This window comes from Hypoxylon fragiforme, assembly GCF_022984875.1.
Source record: "Hypoxylon fragiforme strain CBS 206.31 chromosome Unknown GGS25scaffold_2, whole genome shotgun sequence".
In the NCBI taxonomy this organism is placed as follows: domain Eukaryota; kingdom Fungi; phylum Ascomycota; class Sordariomycetes; order Xylariales; family Hypoxylaceae; genus Hypoxylon; species Hypoxylon fragiforme.
The window spans coordinates 350,234-370,411 of record NW_026054757.1 but is presented as its reverse complement, the minus strand read 5'-3'; the positions used below and the strand labels follow the sequence as shown (position 1 = coordinate 370,411).

General features: G+C 46.5%; 4 protein-coding genes across 4 annotated transcripts; 3 read left to right on the top strand and 1 right to left on the bottom strand.

Moving 5' to 3' along the window:
• Positions 1 to 6,458: 6,458 nt before the first annotated feature.
• On the top strand, positions 6,459 to 9,612 carry GGS25DRAFT_512732 (zinc finger transcription factor 1; the record flags this gene model as incomplete). Its single annotated transcript, XM_049262814.1, has 2 exons — positions 6,459 to 7,372; positions 7,428 to 9,612. 2 exons carry the CDS (start codon positions 6,459 to 6,461, stop codon positions 9,610 to 9,612), a joined length of 3,099 nt encoding a protein of 1,032 aa, XP_049119641.1.
• A 1,229-nt stretch (positions 9,613 to 10,841) lies between these two features.
• Positions 10,842 to 13,098, bottom strand: GGS25DRAFT_104854 (Krr1-domain-containing protein). The gene is made up of 2 exons (XM_049255992.1): positions 12,846 to 13,098; positions 10,842 to 12,770 (listed from the first exon to the last, which is right to left on the bottom strand). The coding sequence occupies exons 1-2, from the start codon at positions 12,982 to 12,984 to the stop codon at positions 10,951 to 10,953; spliced, it is 1,959 nt and encodes a 652-aa protein (XP_049119640.1). The 5' UTR covers positions 12,985 to 13,098; the 3' UTR covers positions 10,842 to 10,950.
• Positions 13,099 to 13,456: 358 nt separating this feature from the next.
• On the top strand, positions 13,457 to 15,033 carry GGS25DRAFT_473684 (ras-domain-containing protein). The gene is made up of 3 exons (XM_049259561.1): positions 13,457 to 13,747; positions 13,802 to 13,865; positions 13,946 to 15,033. The coding sequence occupies exons 1-3, from the start codon at positions 13,673 to 13,675 to the stop codon at positions 14,509 to 14,511; spliced, it is 705 nt and encodes a 234-aa protein (XP_049119639.1). The 5' UTR covers positions 13,457 to 13,672; the 3' UTR covers positions 14,512 to 15,033.
• A 127-nt stretch (positions 15,034 to 15,160) lies between these two features.
• Positions 15,161 to 18,882, top strand: GGS25DRAFT_104789 (uncharacterized protein). The gene is made up of 5 exons (XM_049255991.1): positions 15,161 to 15,680; positions 15,738 to 15,847; positions 15,914 to 16,296; positions 16,350 to 16,647; positions 16,713 to 18,882. The coding sequence occupies exons 1-5, from the start codon at positions 15,643 to 15,645 to the stop codon at positions 18,725 to 18,727; spliced, it is 2,844 nt and encodes a 947-aa protein (XP_049119638.1). The 5' UTR covers positions 15,161 to 15,642; the 3' UTR covers positions 18,728 to 18,882.
• The last annotated feature ends 1,296 nt before the right edge of the window (positions 18,883 to 20,178 follow it).

The following is a 20,178-nucleotide window of genomic DNA, read 5'->3' as shown; positions in this document are numbered from 1 at the left end:
TCTCCAGTCCTCTGGAGGGACCTCGGTGGCTAGTTGTTGTGGTATGTAGTTTTGGTCACATAATTGTCAGTTTTCACATACATGAAGCACACGCTGCTGTGACAGTGTGCCTCAACACTGGGGAGCCTCGGAGCCTCCACAAGGAGGGGGTGGGTGGTTTGTTCGAAGGGTGGTGGTAAAGCAGCAAGGAACTGCCCCGTGACATGAATGTCTTTGCTACTTACTTCTCCCTCCCCCCATGTCTTCTGAGCGTTGCTCCCCCCCTCCAAGTTCCTGCGTCATCAGAATACTATTTTATTTTTATTTTTGCAGCAGAAGATAATTCAGGGAATTTTGTAGTGGCGATACTCTTCAAGGCTTGTTATTAGTGGTGGATATCAACGGGGTGGTCGTGTTCGGCCGTAGAACCAACATGTAATAAACATACATAGATGTCGAGCAACCCTACTACCTACTTCTTCCGTACTAGGTGTATATATCCATCTACTGTTCCACTTGGATCACTTAAAAAGCACTGAAGATGGCGGGTGGGTTGGGTTCAAGATGCATCCCCTTTTTTCCTGGTACGGCAGGGGCTACGATAGAACCCTCACAAAGGGAAAGGGATAGAGCGGCAGGTACTTGCTTTCTTTTCTTTTCCTTTTTCTTTTTCTTTTTCTTTTTTTGTAACATCGACTTCTTGAGCTATCACAGGGATACCAACCGGCCAACACACTTCAGAGACCTATGGAGAACATTGGATAAACGTGGCACAGAGGTCGCCTTGTAGCCTAGCGCAGATCTTGAAGGTTCATGTAGCATTAGGTTAATCACAACCGCAAAAGAGACAAAGACGGTAATAACAGAAATGAAATACCACGCAGAGTATTTCCCCCTGATGACAAGTGTTGTAGTGCTAGGCTGTTTATCATCTTGGCCCTCTTCCTCTTGTCAGCAAGGGGTATTGGTCAGTCTTTGGTAGTCTGGGGAAGACAAGGCGTTGTGTGATTTGGTAGATTTTTAACGAGCAAAGAATTAGATGACAGCCACTATAGATAAATTGAAGTTTTTGGAATTTATCAATATTTATTTTTGCAGTGTATGGATAGTCCAGGTAAGACACGGGAGATTCTCCGCGTGATGGGATGCTATAACCTACCCTAGGTAGTTAACTGCTTATGTGTTCTTTATGAAGCTGCCCAAAAGTTTTTTCTTTCTTTAGTGCTGCTTCCAATTTCAGCGTTGTTGAATTCTGATACGGGGTTTCATATTCCCGTAAGAATACTTACACGATCGGGATAAGATGTTTAGAAACATTTGCCTATGTTCCAGCTGTTAATCATACGTAAAAGAGACTCAGGAACCCCAAGGTTAAGGTATTGTACAATACATCCTGAATATAGGACCCTGTAAAGATCCGCTCGGCCTCGACAGTAGGGCTGGAGCTTAAGAATTGTATGCAGATCAAAGGGGAAAAGAAGAATGGTAGATCACTAGGATTGCCAAGCATGATGGGCTTTCTTTTCCCCCATGATATCCAATTCGCTACCGAGGCCCACACCCGTAACATGTCGACATGTTGGGATTATCGAAGTATTCTACAACTCTTCTGCGCAGCTGACTGGGGATCAGCGGTAAAATACGTATTGCCCACATTAAGCGGAATGACCAGGATCATCATCCCTTTTTTTTTTTCTTTTTTTTTTGGTGTCTCTGGACTTTACTTGGTGTTGCTTCTTGAAAGGGCCGAGTTGATGTGTGTATGATGATGTCTCGGCCGCGTGCTTTATTTTTTCTCTTCTTTCGTTCTTTTCGGCCGGATTCGTTACAATAGATAGCTGTGCCACGAGACCATTTGTAACATCGGTTCGTGGATATGTGTCGGCATTGATAACTAGAGATACATGATGCAGTGGGACCTTGCCACAAGGCGCATCTCGCCTCGCTCGCTATAATACACATCGAGAGTACAGTTGAAGAAGCTTAATCATCAAACCTCCATGCTACCCGCAAGAAAGGCGGAAATTCGAATAGGTAACCTCGAAAATAGCACCTCACGCAGCAAGAAGAAAGGAGGGGGGAGGTTAATACCTTGAAAAAGTATATGGTGTTTTTGATATGAATCGGTTTACCTACATATGTGGAATTCATCTCGTCAGAGCAAGTGAAGGTATCTTTGGCGAGCGAATACATTTCTAGATGATAGGTACGATTCAACGGGAATGTAGCAAAGTAAAATAAATAGTGTACACAGGCTGTTAGGGAGGAGATATCCCGCAGGAACTGAGTTGGCAGGTATGCATGAATTGTTGAATTTACATATAATATGTAGGTAGGTAACAACAGGCTGAGGCCGATTTCGCCACCCCTGAATTAAGCATAAGGTAGGTTTCTGGCAGTACGGGGGGTAGGCAAGCCGAGTTGAGAAGATGTACGGTAACATTCCGAGATATAATATCGAACCGCCCCCGTGCTGATACTTAGCGGTCCTGTCGACACCATAGATCGACATGCGAGGGAGCTGGCGCGCGGATCGTCGAGAAAAAGTTGGCAGACGACAGAAGTGAAATCGATTGGGACTCGCTCGCTCTGGCGGATGCAACACGAGGGTGATATAAAGGGCGTCTATCTGTCATGCGGTTTCGCGTAACCCTCTTGCAGATACGTTATGGTGTAAATATTTAGGCCGGAATTATTCTGGATGAACGAAAGAGCGTTGACATAAGGTCAATAGACAAAGTGATCGGAAGGTAGCTCTCCAAGAAGGAAATACTGTAAAAATATTTTGCTGTATTCAAGAGACTGAAGAACAAGTACTCATCTCAGCCTTACTACTTCATGATGGAAGCTTTCTACAATCTCCTTGCGCTGGATATGGCTAAGCGAGTGTCAAGTATCCCTACCTAGGTACCTAGTATATATGTAGATGAAGGTATTCGAGAAAGTGTTGGGTATTGTCGTCTTAGCTGTAAGACTAACTTCAACTACAGGATATCGTCATTTCGTAATCTCTTGGTTAAGCGGTCGCTGTGTTGGCCATCATGATGTATGCTAGGGAATGGCCTGTTGCCTTAACCACGGATAGCAACTCGAGAAGTATGACCTATTGGTGGAATTATATTGGTTGTGTGTCTTATGTGGTTTGTGATGTGAATAATCAAATTCAAGAAGAGCTCTTAACGACCCGATACAAGCTTAAACATATTAGCTGATATTACCACGAGGGAAACAATCCATTCGCCCCCAACTTGAATCATCTTTTTCCTTCTTTTTTTTTGGAGAGAGAGGGGGGTGGGCAAGGGGAAGGGGGGAAATGGTAAAAGGGGAGGGGAAGAAGGGGAGAAGGAGACCAAAGAAATCCCCGGCCGAGTAAGATGGGCTGCGCGATGCACGCAAGCGCAGGACGTTGGCCATGGACACGCCGGCCATTTTATGGCCGAGAGCAAACATATAACCAATAATAATTTATAGAATTGTAAAACCTTTCTCCACTTCCTTACTGCAGCAAGCAACTTTCTTTTAATCCCTGAACCTTTCTCAAGTGGTTCTTACCCTAAGTATGCTTTTCTGCGCACTTCAACTTCGCCTACTATGGTACATAGCCGGCTAGAGTGATTTTGGTAGTATGTATGACAAGTATTATGCAGCTATTAGATAGCAGGCACTTAAGCATATATTTAATAATGTACTAGGTTAGTGACATGACGAAGTCTTTGTAATGCGTACATAGGGTAGGGTATGATACATATACATAATAGGAGCCCATATACATAGTTAACTATATCCTATAACATATACATTAGATACGTACATATGTCAAGGCCTTAAAAATACAAACGATAAAAATCTCCGTCTTTCATAGGCTTCTCGTTCTCTAATCCGATAATCTACGTGGTAACCCACATTGTACATACATACATCACGCACCCAACCATAAATAACGCGTCTCTATTACCCCACGGGCACTGAACCAACTAAGAGGAACTTGCACCACAAATCCAGGCCTTGGTCCCCCCCCCTCCTTCAAAGATGCCAAGATATGAGTTTATCCCCACACGCTAATGATACCCCGGAGGCTCTAAACTGTAGCGCAACTAAGAGGGTACTCGCTGGACCCACCGTTGCATATCAGTCAGATCGACAAGTTCTATTTTCGAAACTGATGTCTTTGAACCAACTGGCTCTAACTTCATCAACTGGGAGAAAGCCTTGAATATGTAAATTGGAGATTTATGGAGCTATCATTATTGTGAATCTGTGAATGAATTAGGGTGTGAAACCTACGTTAAATGTATATCTACTTATTATAGATAACTATTCATGCCATGATGCCTTACGGAAACCCTTTATGTTGATTTGTTTTTTCTGGGGTGGGTTTTTTTTGCTATTAGGTATAAATAGCAGCTGTGCTTCTGGTTGTGCTTGGACATTGAAGAATTGATGTGTCACGAGGCCGTTGGCAGCTAGAGAACATGGCGGATAGCTGAGACATAAACCTTAAGGCTTTGATTGGCAAGTCAATTTTACAGCTGAGAGAGAAGCTTGTAACTAACAAGCAGGCGCCTCGTAAGGTGCAGGACAAGCTCATGCCAAGAAACCCCACTTTATATATCTAAAGAATGAGTAAGCTACTAAAGAACCTTGGAAACCCCTTGGAACTCAATGATGGAACTTCGGAATGCACGGGGAAGAGCCAAGTACTAAATCGTCACTACACTATTAGTTATGTAGAAACCTACATACTACATATGTATAGTGGGACGGGGTAAACTCGGTATCACTACATACGTGGTAGGCTTCATGTTCGTGTTCAATAGCAAAATAACAAAATGACTGATTATTCCAATAAAACAGAACTCATATGAGATATATGAAGACATGAATCATATTAGCTACATTATCGTCTTTTATTCATACCTACATATCTTGAAGAGTTATGCAATTCACCGTGTTCACTTAGGGTACCCTAGGTAGTACATAACTAATAATAGGGCGATGATCAATTTCCTACAATTTCCTACAATTTCAACCTGACAAGACACATATGATGTATCCATACTCAACAAGGTTTAGTTGCCTTAGTTGGTAGTGATCATTGCTAGATCAAGCTAAGCTCCCAGGATAAACCAAGCTTCCTAGTGTTTAGCCAATGAACGAATAGGTATAGCATTCCCAATTCCATACCTAGTATTATTAGGTACCTAATACGCGTAAATAGGTACAAGATGCATGCATTCTAATGGGATTTCTACTGATGTAGGCTAACAAAATGTTGAGTGCGTACGTCGTACATACCTGTATAATGCATTGTTCAATTCTTTCTGGAACAATCTTCGCTTTATGTGTTACCGAGCCGCTACGCAAGCTTCAATGTACAATTCAATGTACAATTCAATGTACCATACATCAACACGTACTAAGTGACCAACATTGAAGTCTAATCGAATATAAGAGTAACATTTATGGATGAGATATTGTACTGCAGCCACATTTTCATGATGTCGATATTGCATATTTAAACATCCACCGGGGGCAAGATGTTACAGTTCAATGTTGTATTATGTTGCATGTACTTATGTTGTATGCACAAGTACCATTCTTGGATACTACTATGTACATGTAAATATTGATCCATCCATCCCCTTATCCACATGCCCCAGTAAATGAACCATTACTGGTTAGTTTAATTACCCCACAATTGCAGGCCCGAACACGCATGGATCCACCAAAGGTTTACAGGAGAGCGGTTTCCAATCTTCTCAACTTCAAATGATGGGAAGAACGTTTAACTAACCGGTTGCCTACCCCCCGTTACACCACCTACTTACCCAGTACATAGTAACTCGACTTAACCTGCCGCCCCCCCCAGCGTCACCTTGCCGTCGTACATAGACAACCAACTCCTCCTCTTTTTCCTTTTCCCTTACGCGGATAATATTCCTCTTTCATATTGATTGCATTTACGTTTGTCATGATAGATTTTCGCACGGCGTTGGCGTTCCTGCTCTCTGATAACCGGCTTGCTGAGGGCGACGTCGAAGTATCTGGTCGCGCAGGGCTAAGTCGCGTGTGGACATTGAGCACATTGAGCACATTGAGCACATTGAGCTTTTGGGAATTATAGCACAGGAAAAATAAAATAAAAGAAAGAGACATATAAGTGTTGAGAGTAGTCCTGGGCACGCTGTTGATCCCTTCCCTCTTTCATGTTTGAAATGGTCATCCAACCTCCCGAAATGTCACCTCATCAATCTCACCTTAATCTTCAGTCCTTCCCATCCGGGGATATCGATGGCTCGCAACCTGCTGTTAAAGCGGAACCCCAGCTTAACTCAACCGAGCCGGCCGACCTGAACGGCTTCTCCTTAGATAACCACCACGACAACCTTTCGAATGACAATGCTTCGCACGGCATGATCGACGCTTCTCAGTTTTCAGATTTCCATTTCCCGTTCCAGGAAATGTCCGAAGCTGGCCAAATGATCTCTTTAGATGATCAGACCAATGACCTATTCGCCACTCCAGGCCACGGGTCAATCTCGTCGATTGGTGAAAGGAAGGGCTCAACCGCCTCGGGCGCTCCCAGCGCTACTTACACAATGATGAACCCATCGCATCAGGATAGACGACATAGCCTCGATGGATCCGATGATGGAAGCCAAGAGAGCATCCAGGTCGGCGCCAACTCCTTAGAAGACAACATGTCGGACGAGTTTGGACTTTCGACAGGTGGACTCGGTGACGGTACTGACCTTGGAGGGAAACTGAAAGAAAACAAATCCGACCCTGCCCCGGCATGGAGTGAGCTAAAGACAAAAGCGGGCAAGGAGAGGAAACGATTGCCATTGGCATGCATTGCGTGCCGGAGGAAAAAGATACGTTGTTCAGGAGAGAAGCCAGCCTGCAAGCATTGTCTTCGGTCCCGGATCCCCTGTGTTTATAAGGTCACAACGCGGAAAGCGGCTCCAAGGACCGATTATATGGCCATGCTGGATAAGAGACTTAAAAGAATGGAAGACCGGATTATAAAACTTGTGCCTAAATCGGAGCAGGATTCCTCTGTTAGTAACGTTGTTCGAGGCGTGGTCAAGCCTGCAATCCCTGGAAGCCTCCCCACAGGAAAACAGGCAACGAAGAAGCGAGGAGCAGAAGAGGCATTTGGCGCGGAGTTGGACCATTGGGCTAGAAATGGAACCAAAGCTAGATTAGAGGGCTCTGGCAAACCAACATCGTTACAAGTTCAGGAGGCTGAGGAGAATAAATTGCTATATGAAGGCGCCGAGGCGCTGCCGCCAAAAGATATCCAGGAACATTTAGCGGATGTGTTCTTCGAAAATATATACGGCCAAGCTTACCACCTCCTTCACAAGCCGAGTTATATGAGGAAACTAAAGTACGTTCATAATCTCTGTCCCTAATGCTGTAACGAAGCTAATTATCATCAACAGAGCCGGCACATTACCCCCTGTTCTAGTACTTTCTGTCTGTGCAATCTCTGCCCGATTTTCTACCCACCCGAAGTTCGCGACAATGAACAACTTTCTCCGGGGCGAGGAGTGGGCAGCACCTGCTCGGGATATCGTGATGAGACGTTATGAATGGCCCAACATTACGATATTGACATGTCTATTACTTCTGGGCTTACATGAATTTGGCACTTGTCACGGAGGACGAAGTTGGTCGTTAGGTGGCCAGGCCATCCGAATGGCGTTTGCATTGCAACTACACAAAGATCTAGAGTACGATCCTATGCGGTTTAATCCAACCAAGCAACTCAGCTTCATCGACCGCGAAATCCGAAGGCGTACGATGTGGGCTTGCTTTCTTATGGACCGGTTCAACTCTTCAGGAACCGATAGGCCTATGTTTATAAAGGAAGAATCAGTCAAGATTCAATTACCTATCAAGGAGAAGTTTTTCCAACTCGATATGCCCGGCCCTACTGAAGATTTGCAAGGACAAGTTCCCCACCCAGTGCCGACCGATGAGGGTCAGCTTTCTAACGCCAAAGACAACATGGGCGTCGCGGCATACATGGTTCGTGCCATTGGTTTATGGGGGAGAATAATAAATTTCCTAAATCAAGGAGGGAAAGAACTAGACGAGCATGCGATGTGGAGTACTGATTCCGAATATGCTGGGCTTCTCAAGCAGGCCGAGGATCTTGCCGACAACCTTCCAGACGGTCTGAAATACAGTGCCGAAAACCTTCATCTACATCAGACGGAAGGAATGGCTAACCAGTTCCTATTCTTACATATATCGATACAGCAGAATGTCTTGTTCATGAACCGCTTTGCTGTGTCTTCGCCAGGTGGACTGTCTAACGGGGACGTTCCCACGACCTTTATCACGCAGGCGGGGGCGAAGGCCTTCGCTGCGGCTAACAGGATATCGGAGTTATTAAAGGATTCAGAGCACCACATGATCGCTGCGCCTTTCGTCGGTTACTGTGCGTTTCTGTCGAGCACTGTTCATATATTCGGCATCTTCTCTGGAAATTCCACGGTTGAGACTGCAGCAAAGAAAAACCTGGCAATAAATGTCAAGTTCCTCTCGAAGATGAAGCGGTACTGGGGGATGTTCCATTTCATGGCCGAAAATCTGCGTGAACAGTATAAGACGTGCGCCGATGCTGCGCGGCAGGGCACACCAGCCAATGATAACTCGTCCTCGCCGATATTCCAGTATGGAGATTGGTTTGATCGATATCCCCACGGCGTGTCGCAGCCTGAATTCCCCGAACCGGCCTCGTTCAAGAAGAAGGAAACGGGCGAAGATGCAGTGCTCGAGCAGAAACCAGAATTGCACACGGTCGAGGAGTTTTTCACGCAGCTCTCCCCACCGCCAAGTACGGGAGATGGACGTGACAATGCTGGTCCAAGCAGGCCGCCCTTGATGAAACGGAAGTCGATAGCGAAAAAGAATAGTATCTCTTCACGCGGCAGCGAACAGCAACAACTTGAGCCCCTCCTTACTGACCTTGGCGCGGCCAGTATACCTGATCAGATTCAACGCATTCAGCAGGCGCAGCAGCAAAGGGCGCATGCCCAACGGAACTATTCCCGTATGAATGGACAAAACAGTGGGCGGATCCCCTTCAATTCTAACGTCGCGCATGCATGCTCACGAAAAGCAGCAGCGAATTACCACTCCCTGTCGCCGATTAGCCCTGTCACAGTCGGCGGATTCCAGCATGGCCATGGCCACCAGCATCACGGCTACTACAATCCTGACTTGTTTTCCTTATCCCTCACACACAATGCCGCAGGGATACTACCACAGCTCGATCGACAACTTGTATTCAATGCGTACGGTGGGCTAGATCCTGCAACCATCAGCGGGCCTGAAGCTATGATGGATTGGGACGCGCTGGCCGGGAATGGTAGTAGCTCAAGCAACGCGAACGGATCGAACGGCGGGCCGGGTGATGGGCCGGGTAGCCATCATGACAATTTGCCTGCCGGGTTTGTAGCCGAGCCCTCGTCTGCGTGGTTTATGCCGTTCAACATGGAACCGCCAGAATTAGGCCAAGATCTGGGCGGTATGGGCGTAGATGGATTCGGGATGTTTAGTCCTGGTGGCGTCCATACTCCGGGGCCCGGCTTAGGTCTGCGAAGAGGAGGTCGATGAGACGAACGAATAAAGACACCCCCTCCATGGTACGCGCCTAGTCTGTTGTAATACCGAGAGACCTCGTTGCCAGAGGACAAGTGATCGGGCATCACTATATGTTGCGATTATGTTGTTGCGTCATATTATATATCTGCGCTGGCCATCTTCGTTGATATATCTACTTACCTACCTACCTACATATTTACCTGTACCACAACTTGTATCTTATACCCCTTTGATTTTGAGGGACGGAGGATAGCCGATTTCTTTTACTTCCGTCCCCTTTTCTCTTTACATCTCTTTCCTTATCTGTTATGTCAACGACGGATGATGCATACGTACCTTCTTTTTGTATATTTGGAATGCATCTGGGGATTGTAGCCTATTCTTTCGGGGGGATGGGGCCCTTCCACCATGGCTAGGCAACAAGGCAAAACGGAGTTGAATATGAAGGCGAGTTATAAGGGTCTGGAAATCGCTAGCTTTATATTATATTGAGGCTATACGGTTCTGCGTTCGCTGCTGTCTATACCTGTATATTTTCTGAGCGTTTCGGGGAAAGCTTTGACGTGCGATGATTCGGAGAACTGGGCGAGTGGAAAATCCTAGGTTAAGCCGCGGCAAGAAATCTTATTTAATCAAATTTATTATTACTGTTATGTTTTGAATTTAGTAGTCAGGGTGACTGTCGTAAGTATTATTATTATTATGAGAGCGTTGGTGTTTCGATAGGAAGACGTGGAAGAAATAGGCATCTACCGGTAGGCAAATATGTTGTAAGAATGTAATTTGGACGTGATTACATAGGTAGTTCATTTCATGTACCTGCCTACCTATTTGTTTATATATTTAAAAGTATCCCCGAAGAATCAAAAGCCGCCTTTGCCCCCCCCCCATTCTATGCCGGGGTTCTGCGCGATCTGGTGGTACGATGTCTGATGCCCCCCATCATGCCATCCATGTTGGGGCTGACAGCTAGGCCAAGCTCAGCAACACCAGTAGTAGATCTTGCTATATCGGACCCGGCAATGGGAATCGGAAGGATGCATGTCTGCCGTTTTGTCGTCTATCGTCTGTTGTCTGTTGTCTGTTGTCTGTCGCATACGATACATCAGGTGCAGTACGGGTATAGACATTGAGAGAAATTAAAAAGTACATAGGTATGTACAATACTTGACATGAACACATTTTTTGCAATAAAAAATTTAGGGTATCACTCCACCATCTACCGAGATACGATGCCGAAGATATGTAGGTGCATCTGCCATCTGCCATCTGTAATTATGTACATACAGTACAGGCACATACACATACACATGTACAAACAAACAATAACCACATTTTTGGTTCATGCTTCTACGCCACTGCCGCCACCTCCTCCTTTTCCTCTTCCTGTTTTGCGCCCTTCTTTGCCCTAGACCGCTTACGCTTCTTCTTGGATCCGCCCTCAATTATGTTACTTTGCTTGGCATCAGGTTCGTTCGGCTCAGTGAAAGCACCAGGGTTGAAAGCGGGCGGTTCGCGCTCAAACTCGGGGCCGAAAGTCTCCTTGCGCCATTGGCGAAGGCGGGCTTTCTTGCCGAGCCTCTTGCGATCCTTGGCTTGTCTGTCGGCGGGACGGAAATGTGCAAGCTTCTTGAGGCCGGCATACTCATTGAGGTCGGCGTCAGAAGCCATGAGGATATCGCGCGTCGTGAGGCCGAAGGATTCGGGACGTGTTTCACGATATCTAAAACGCGAGGGGCCTGTGGCCTTTGCGGAGGAAGAGCTTCCGCCAGCAAGAATCTCGGGATCATCGATATCCATCTTCGTATTGACAAAGGCCTCGAGCTTGGCTCGCTCTTGACGTACGGCTTTTTGGCTTTCAAGTTTTTCGCGCTTGCGCTCCTTACTGGTCTTCTGACGTTTGGATATGGGGGCCTCCTCCTCCTCCTCCTCCTCCTCTTCTTCTTCGTTTCGTTGTTCCTCGTCGGTAAGGGCGATATTAGGACGTTCCTCATCTTCGAATTCGGGAATCAAGTCCTTAATATCGATATCGTCGTCCCATTTAGGTTTCTTCACCTTCTTCGACTTCTTGGCCTCAGTTTCCTCATCATCTTCCTCATCATCATCTTCTGAAATTTCCTCTTCGCCTGCAGCGTAGTACTGGTCATCGAATGTCTTCTTTAGCTGCTCTTCCCATTTATCGTCCTCCCAAACGTCTTCAAGTAGCTTCTGCCATTCGTCGTCTTTCAGTGTTTTACCAGACAGACCAGCAGCTTTCTTGATCTTTTTGAGCTTGTTCTCTGCCTCGTCTAGTTTCAGGCGACGTAGTCGTGCCCGTTCCTCTTTTCGCTTCTGTTTTTCCTCTTCCTTATTTTCGCGCTCTATTTCACGTTGTCGCTTGCGTGCAGTCTTGTCCTCGCGCCTGACCGAGCGAGCGGCGACGACGTCACGGGCGTATGACTTCAAAACCTCGTTACTTTTGTTTGGGTCCTCAAAACGTAAATTGTATGCGGTCTCCCATTCATCTGCTTTCTCGTCTTCGCCTTCATCAGATTCGAATGCTTGCCAATTGGTTCCATCTTCCTCGAGCCAGGCGCGGGATGACATGAAATTTGACAAGAATAGCTCTGGATCCTTTTCAGCTTGAGAAATGTCAGGCTTGGCGACCTTAATTTTTCCAGCCCTAGAGGGGTGAATGCCATTTTCAGGAATGGGGTTGGACGTCCTCTTGGCCTTCATGAAGCCCTCGTCGCTATCGCTACTATGGGCGTTATCTTCGACTTGCAGCTGGGCTTGAATTTCCTTCTTGATGGTCTGCTTCAATGCATCTTGCTCTTGTGCATATGTTTGCGGAGGCAGGTCTTCGTCGAAATCCGCTCCAGTGTCTCCGCGCAGAATCTTTTCTCGGTGGTAATCTTGTAGAAAGATAGGCTTCTCCTTCTTTTGCTTTTCTGTGGTATCCTCTACAGTTGCATTTTCTTCGACTGGCTTGAAGAATGTAGTTTTCCCATCGTATAGGCGAGGGTCTTTGTGTTTGATTGCTTGCAGTGTAGCCGATATTTGAGCATCGAGATCCTCAGTGGCCAAAAAGCCATCTTCGTCTTCGGTTTCATCTGAAGAAGATCCGGACTCGTCACCATCATTCTTTGGCTTGCCTCCATTCGTTTGTTTCGACTTGTATTTCTCCTCCACTGTTGATACCAGGTTAGTAGTCTATTAGGGAAAAGAAAGGGTAAAAAGGGAAGGGAAAGATCGGCTGCACTAACATCTGTGTAATTCCTCGCGCTTCTTGTTATGCTCGAATCTTTTGGCATATTCGGCATTTATTTGTAGTTTAACACCACCATCTGATTCATCGTCGCTGTCGTCAAACAGGGTTTGCTTTCGTGAGTCGGAAGCCGCCATGATGGGTATAATTTTCAAAGTAAATATGGAAGATATGAATCTACATACTAATTAAAAAATTATGAGATGATGGATTGGTTGGAAGCTTAGTAGGTATCTTAACTTTTTTTTTCTGCCGCTTCTTAGTGGAGATGGAGGGGATTAAATTGTTAACCCCTGTAAATTTATCTTTGGCGGTGTCGGAAAGCTGTTTTTCCGTACCCTAGGTAACTATTACTAGGTATGTATGTACCTGTACTACCTGAGTGAGTCGGAGTCGGACTGTCGGAGTCACTAGTACTAGGTACTACATATGTAGGTAGACTCACAGTCACTCACTACCTACATGCCAGTGTACTTAGTACTATGTACTGGGCCCTGGGCTAGTCATTTCAGCCACATCTAACCCAATGTAGACTTAGCTTACTTTCGATACTTCTACATGAAATGTTGCTGGGATCTCCGAGCGTCGTCATTCCTGATTCGATAGTATATAGAATCCATCCATCCGCCGTACCTCTAAGCATTTGCCCATCCACGAACCTACTACTTACTTTGCATGCGATCGTGTTTCTTTAGACCGTACTGCAGTATTCAACGATCGCTTTCATTTTAATTAATTCTCTCCATACCTCATTATTCTCAAAGACCGCTTTTGTATAACGTCCGTTCTATCCCCCCGTTCTATCTCCGCGACCGTTTCATTAAGATGGCCGACTCAAATGCTCCAAAGCCGAGCAGCAGTGTCAAACTAGTACTACTTGGAGAGGCAGCTGTCGGAAAGGTATGCTATTTCTCTGCTTGTCTCTACCAGATCGCAACGCTGACTGTTCCATAGTCTTCCCTTGTTCTACGATTCGTCAACAACGATTTCCAAGAAAATAAGGAACCGACCATTGGCGGTATGTAACTGGTCAACTACATTATTATTATATCTATGTACAACATTGATGGATCATCCAACTAAACTAATTACATGCAGCCGCCTTCTTAACACAAAAATGCAATCTTCCTACACGAACCATCAAGTTTGAGATTTGGGATACCGCAGGCCAGGAGCGATTTGCCTCGCTGGCACCCATGTACTATCGAAATGCCCAAGCCGCCCTTGTCGTCTACGATCTCACGAAGCCAACGTCCCTGATTAAGGCCAAACACTGGGTAGCAGAATTGCAAAGGCAAGCATCACCGGGTATCGTCATTGCTCTGGTCGGCAACAAGTTGGATCTTACTAGCGAAAGCGAGTCCGGCCCGGCCGATGGCGAAGGGGGGGCTGACGGAGAGCAATTCGGAGATGCCCGAAAGATTTCCATGGAGGAGGCCAAGACGTACGCCGAGGATGAGAGCTTGTTGTTCTTCGAGACCAGTGCGAAGACGGGCCACAATGTTACGGAGGTCTTCACTGCGATCGCGAATGCTATCCCTGAGACATCACTGAAGAGCACGAGAGGTCCCGGCGCTTCTAGCGCAGGGAACCGTGGCGGCGAGGAGCAGAGGGTAAATCTATACGGCCCTCGAGAAGCAGCCAAAGAAGGATGCGCGTGTTGAAGTTAGTTACAAAGCGGAAAGGGAGGAGTCTAGATGGGATGTTTTACCATCACTTATGGTTATGACTACATTTCACCTTGTAATATGGAGCGATGGTTCATTGGGATTCGGTATCTGGAACTGCTTTCGATGAGTGAATCATATTTTTTTTCCGAGTTCAATTTTCTTCTTTTTTTCTTCTTTCCCCCATCCACATATTTTGTGTCTTCCGATACGACCTCTGAAGCAATCTAAGTACCCATGACAAACATAAAATGCTGTGTGGTACACAGGCTGGTTACGATCAAAGCTCTTCTTGACGCAGACGCAGTATCACAAGTGTCATGGCAAGTTTGTTCGATGAATCAGGGCATGTCAGGTATTGTTACGTGGGTAGGCGGGGTGTGGTGTCGCGATGTAGATAGTAGATAATATATCGTATTGTTATTATTATAGAGCTTCGTGTCGACTACTAACTATTACGTATTTTTGTTATTGTAGAGTTATTATTATGGTCCTATATTTTATACATATCAATATCATACTGTACAGTATTTACAGCTGTAGGGGGTGGTGGTTTTGCGCATATATGGCATAAATAGATAATCTGATTTAAAAGTGCATGTACCAGTTGTAGTTGAGGTACTTACTACTAGGTAGTTACTTACATGTTAAAACTAGTTACTAGGTACTTAGATAAACTCTATAATAGTTAGTAGTTACATCTAGTTAACTAGTAGCAAGCTAAGTAATCAGACGTTTGCGCGTATGCAATTTTGCTACTCAGCCAAACAGCGAACAACTTGAACTTCCAGTCCTCCACCGTCCTCCGGTGTGTTCTCCCATCTCGAACTACAGTCATTCAACAAAACTTTCGCCTTTTTCTTCTTCTTTTTCTCTTATCTACTTCCAATTCATTGACTCCACCAGATGTCGGCATTGGTTGTGGTACGAAGCGCGACAACGACAACCATACAGGTTTTCCTCTCGGCTGGTTTTCTGCGTCGCTCTACTTTCTAACACTGATTCGTACAATTTTTCAACGCAAATTCCTCTTCAACTCTTTCAAATTGAACAAACCTTGAACGAGCTTCACATATCACTTCCACATGCACCATAAACTACTTTTCCATAACGACATTCGTGTTAAACATGGCCGCGCTTACCGCCGCTCTGATTGAGCTTGCAAAGTATGCCTCTTTCCCACCCAATGTCGCCATGTCTATCTCATATGCTAACTTTTGCAGCTCTCTAACTCCTGTTGAACTGCCTACCAAATTGCGCTGCGCAGTATGCAGCAAGTTAGCTGTGAACGCCTACAGGTTGCCTTGCTGTGAGACTGCAATATGCGAGAAGTGTACGCTCTCTCTATCCCGCCCACCTCCTTTGTCATATCGTGGACACATATCCTAATGAATTGCAGGCCAAACTACCGTATCCTCAAGTTGTCCAGTTTGCGAGCACACTCCCATTTCAGCCCCCGACTGTACCGTCTACAAATCTCTCAGAACTACCATCCGAGTTTTTCTAAAGACGGAGGAGAAAAAGCGTGAAGCTGCCCGGCCAAAGACGAACGGGTCTACGCCGACGACTCCTGCCCAAGATGCCCCTACCCCTAGCCACACCCAGGTGCCCACTGAGCAGCCTCCTACTGCAGATCCTACACCAGCCTTGAAGGATGATCCAGAACCTCGAACAACGCCTCAAACTGCGGGCTCCACAGCGCCCCATACCATGGCTGAGTCCGAAGTGCCCTCGGCCGCTGATTCCAAGCCAATCTCTATCAATTCTCAGTCCAAGGACGAGGTAATTATTTCCTAAAAGTTGTGTCACTTTATTCGTCTCTAATAAGATCTCAGAATTTACCTACGAATGAGCAGCCCAATGAGCAGTCCATTGGAGAGGAAGAGCCCAAGGCTGTTGTATCAAGAGGACAAGAAAGCCAAGATGACGCAACGGTGGAAGAAGTGGGAGAAAATATGGAAGTTGGCGATAGCAAAGACCAGTTAGCACAGCCTGGTGTGGCCTCTAGTTTTGACTCGATGGGTGGCGGCTTCAACATGAACTTCGGTAACGGTGACATGACCCAGATGCAAATGATGATGGCCATGCAAAACGGCATGAATCCTGCCGCTTTCGGGACTTTTCCCATGATGGGTAAGAATATTCTCATTAAATAAAGATTAAAATAGATGTGCAATGGCTAATCTCATACTACCTAGGAATGATGGATCCCATGGCAATGCAGAGCATGATGATGAACGGTGGCTTTGGTGCGCAGGGCATAGGCATGAACGGCATGAACATGAATATGGGCATGAATGGGTTCAATGGTGGCAGCAATGACTGGAACGGACAGCAATCATGGAACGTCGGCCAAGATAATTTCAATCCAAATGCTCCCGGAATGGGAAATGGTGACTTTGGCAGCTTTAACACTGGCTTCCGTACAGGTTTCAATGCAGGTAATTTTGGTCACCACAACCAATTCAATGATTACCGTCGAGGCAACTACGGCTATCGAGGTAGAGGCCGGGGCCGGGGCGTCTACGGAGGTCACGGTCGCGGATATCATCATGGATATAACAACGCCAACGCAGGTTGGATTGGTCAGGGTCCTCAGTTCCCAAGTGGTAAAGATGGCCAACCAGCATTAGATGGCCCCCAGGCAACGGGGCAGGAGGCCAGCAATGTGGACGAGTTTGGTCGAGCGATACGACCGGAGTCTAGTCAAGAGGTGCAGCGGGCTGGGGAGAATGGGCACGCGGATGCAGGTGACCGTGATAGTACTACTGCCGAGGGAGCCAACAGACTCGTGCCGGAGAGCTCGGAACGGGGTTCCAAAGAGGATGAGACGCAATCTGTGCAGGCTGAACCTACGAATTACAAGGGTGATGTATCTTCTAGAGATCAACATTCAGCACCTCAAGGCCCTTCCCGTGGAACTGCTGGTCCTATGCATCTTCATATTGCGGTTCCGGATGTACCGTTGAATGCGCCTACTGGTCCCAAAGCCATGCGGCAAGGTCTACCTAACACTAGTCTTCGTCACCTTAGAGCACGTGGCTTAATCACTGATGAGAGAAGCCCAAGTTCACGTATTGCTAATACCCCGAATGTAGCAAGTCCGACAGAGGATAAACCAAAATCCCGAAGTAGTTCTTTGCATTCTTCCAAAGAGAAAGACCGCCGTCATCGTGAACGTGACCGAGAACATGACGAAGAAGAGAAGAGCAGGGGACGTGATCGTGACAAGGATCGTGACCACTCTAGGGCATGCACGGTATCTGGTAGCCGAACCCGGAGCCGTGGTATCAGTCGCAGCCCTAGCCGTGATCGTAAGGAGTCCCGCAGGCACAGGCGACGCCACACCCCATCCATTTCAGATGACGATCACGATAACAGTCATCGTCGACGCAAGCACAAGAGTAAGAGACAGTCGGCCAGGGATGAAGAGGACCATAAAAGTCGAGCAGGAGATGGGAAATATGACGAGCGTTCCAGATCCGCTTCCCCAGTAGATCGCGAGCATAGGCGTTCGGGTCATAGGAGCCGCCGTGATCGAGATGATAAACGTCGAGAGCGCGATAAGGAGGCTGATAGGGACAGCGATCACGACCATCACCGAAAGTCCAATCATCGGCCGCATCGGGATCGCGACCAAGACCGTGACAGGGACAGGGAGCGTGACAGGGAGCAAAAGAAAGACCGCGAGAGGAACCACACTCATGATCGAGACGAAGACCGACACTATCGCAGCACCAGGAACTCCAGTACTCTGCCAACTCCAGTGGAACCCTCGGACAAGGTCTTTAACCCCCCCACTGGTCCTCGAGGCAGCTTCTCTATCAAGGGGGCCAGCAGCAAAGTGGTTGTATCTGGGATAGAAACCAAAAGTGCTGGAAGCAAACCACTTACTTTAAACCGGCGCGAGAGCGAAGCATCCCGACGTGCCTCGCAGTCATCTGTTGCCGGACAGAAATCTGGTCCTACCGGTCCTACAAAAGACCCGCATACGCTAGAACGCGAAGCTCGAGACCGCGAACGACTCCTCAAAGAAGCGCAACGAATGGCAGTCATAGCAGGTCGTTCGACGGGTGTGAAGCGTAGCCGGGAAGGTGGTGACGATCGCGGCGGTCGTCGAAAGAGCCGTCGCAGCGAAGCTGTCAACATGGAGGACGAGGAAGAGCGCATGAGTCGCTTAGAGGCGGAACGCGAAGGCCGTCGTTGGGATTAGGACAATCCAACGAGACTTATGATTTCTCTCTATATTAAGAGGCATCAACCATTACAATGATAGATACAAGTCTCGGAAGTTTATATGCTTTGACGTCCTGCTAATAGGTGTTCACGTTGGAAGAATGATGCTCTGAATAGGCAACAGGCTTAGATATGTCAGTTTCCTTGCAACCATCGTATCTAAGGAGGTGGCATCAAAAAGGGGTGTCTATCACGTTCTTCTTCCCCCTTATCACACAATGTATATTGCACTCATCCAATTGTTTTCTTTAATCGGGCAAGGAAAGGGGGTTCCGGCATCGGAGAGATCAGTTCATCACATGCATCATGGCAGTCAAGAAGACAATGCCACAGGATCTCTTGCTTACAAAAGGTAGATGGATATAGTCAGGGGTAGCATCCAAAAAAAAAAAGGCACACAAGCTAAGGAGGGATAAGACGAAGTCCTGGCCGGAATAGCAGGTACACCTAGCATGGCAGTAATAGAGTGCCAACATCATCATCATCATTGATCAACTACGTATATTCTGCGTATCAGGAGTCTTGCCTACGTAGTAGTGCTTTCTCATTTATTAAGTTATGGTGATGTGCGTGGTAATTTGATGGAATGTAATCATTGTTCCAATTGGCTTAGGTTAGGACTTATTTTGGTTAAGAATAGTTCATCTACAGTAGTTTCGACTACTGCAAATAATAATAAATAATGACTCCGCTATCTGTGTAAGATCACGATGGTAGAGTAAGGAGGTTGACTTGGTCATGTGATCCTCCATGTAGGCCTCTATGTCTCAACGGACAACAAGTTGTGTGACCTATCCATCAATTGCCTTCCAAGACATACTCACAATAACTCTGCCTCCCTTGTAAAGCCACCCAGCCCCACACATTATCTTTGGGATGATGCGGAGACAAGCATATGCGTTCAAGTGACATATATGAGATCTTGGGAATACATGAAGGTACAGCGGGCCTCCGCGGCGGCGAGTAAAGGAGGGGGGATGCTAGTAGGTCTGAAGTTAGGGCCTGAGTTAAAGATTTGGTTCAGCCTAAACTCCGTTGATTTATCTCTGCCGTGAGCGCGTCTACGTTGATATGTTAAGGGCTGATTGTAGTTGTACAATATCCCTAAACTATTCATTTCCACTAGCCTTTTGCTATCATACCCCCCCCCCCCAACCCCTTCTCGTTCATGCGTGCCTAGGTACCATGTAAGTACCAGGTAGGCTTGATTGGTTGTTTTGTTGTTTTTGTTTTTGTTTTTGTTTTTGTTTTTTTAATAGTGCTAGCAGTTAATTATAAGCTGCCAATGATACAGATACTTAGACCTTCTTATATAGTTCTTAAGCTGTCTAGAAAGGTAAAAGCTAGGTATTTCTAAAGAGACATTGTGGGATGCTACTAGGTATAACTATCTAATCAGTGGCAGCACAGCATTCGAACGTGTGAAGC

What these genes read in the sequence shown, in the direction of transcription:
- GGS25DRAFT_104789 (XM_049255991.1), top strand. Translation starts at nt 15,643, where the DNA reads ATGGCCGCGCTTACCGCCGCTCTGATTGAGCTTGCAAA. An exon ending in GCTCTGATTGAGCTTGCAAA is followed by an intron (nt 15,681 to 15,737) that starts GTATGCCTCTTT and finishes TAACTTTTGCAG; the next exon opens with CTCTCTAACTCCTGTTGAAC. An exon ending in CGGGACTTTTCCCATGATGG is followed by an intron (nt 16,648 to 16,712) that starts GTAAGAATATTC and finishes CATACTACCTAG; the next exon opens with GAATGATGGATCCCATGGCA.
- GGS25DRAFT_473684 (XM_049259561.1), top strand. Translation starts at nt 13,673, where the DNA reads ATGGCCGACTCAAATGCTCCAAAGCCGAGCAGCAGTGTCAAACTAGTA. An exon ending in GAGAGGCAGCTGTCGGAAAG is followed by an intron (nt 13,748 to 13,801) that starts GTATGCTATTTC and finishes ACTGTTCCATAG; the next exon opens with TCTTCCCTTGTTCTACGATT. An exon ending in TAAGGAACCGACCATTGGCG is followed by an intron (nt 13,866 to 13,945) that starts GTATGTAACTGG and finishes AATTACATGCAG; the next exon opens with CCGCCTTCTTAACACAAAAA.
- GGS25DRAFT_104854 (XM_049255992.1), bottom strand. Translation starts at nt 12,984, where the DNA reads ATGGCGGCTTCCGACTCACGAAAGCAAACCCTGTTTGACGACAGCGAC. An exon ending in GCGCGAGGAATTACACAGAT is followed by an intron (nt 12,771 to 12,845) that starts GTTAGTGCAGCC and finishes TGGTATCAACAG; the next exon opens with TGGAGGAGAAATACAAGTCG.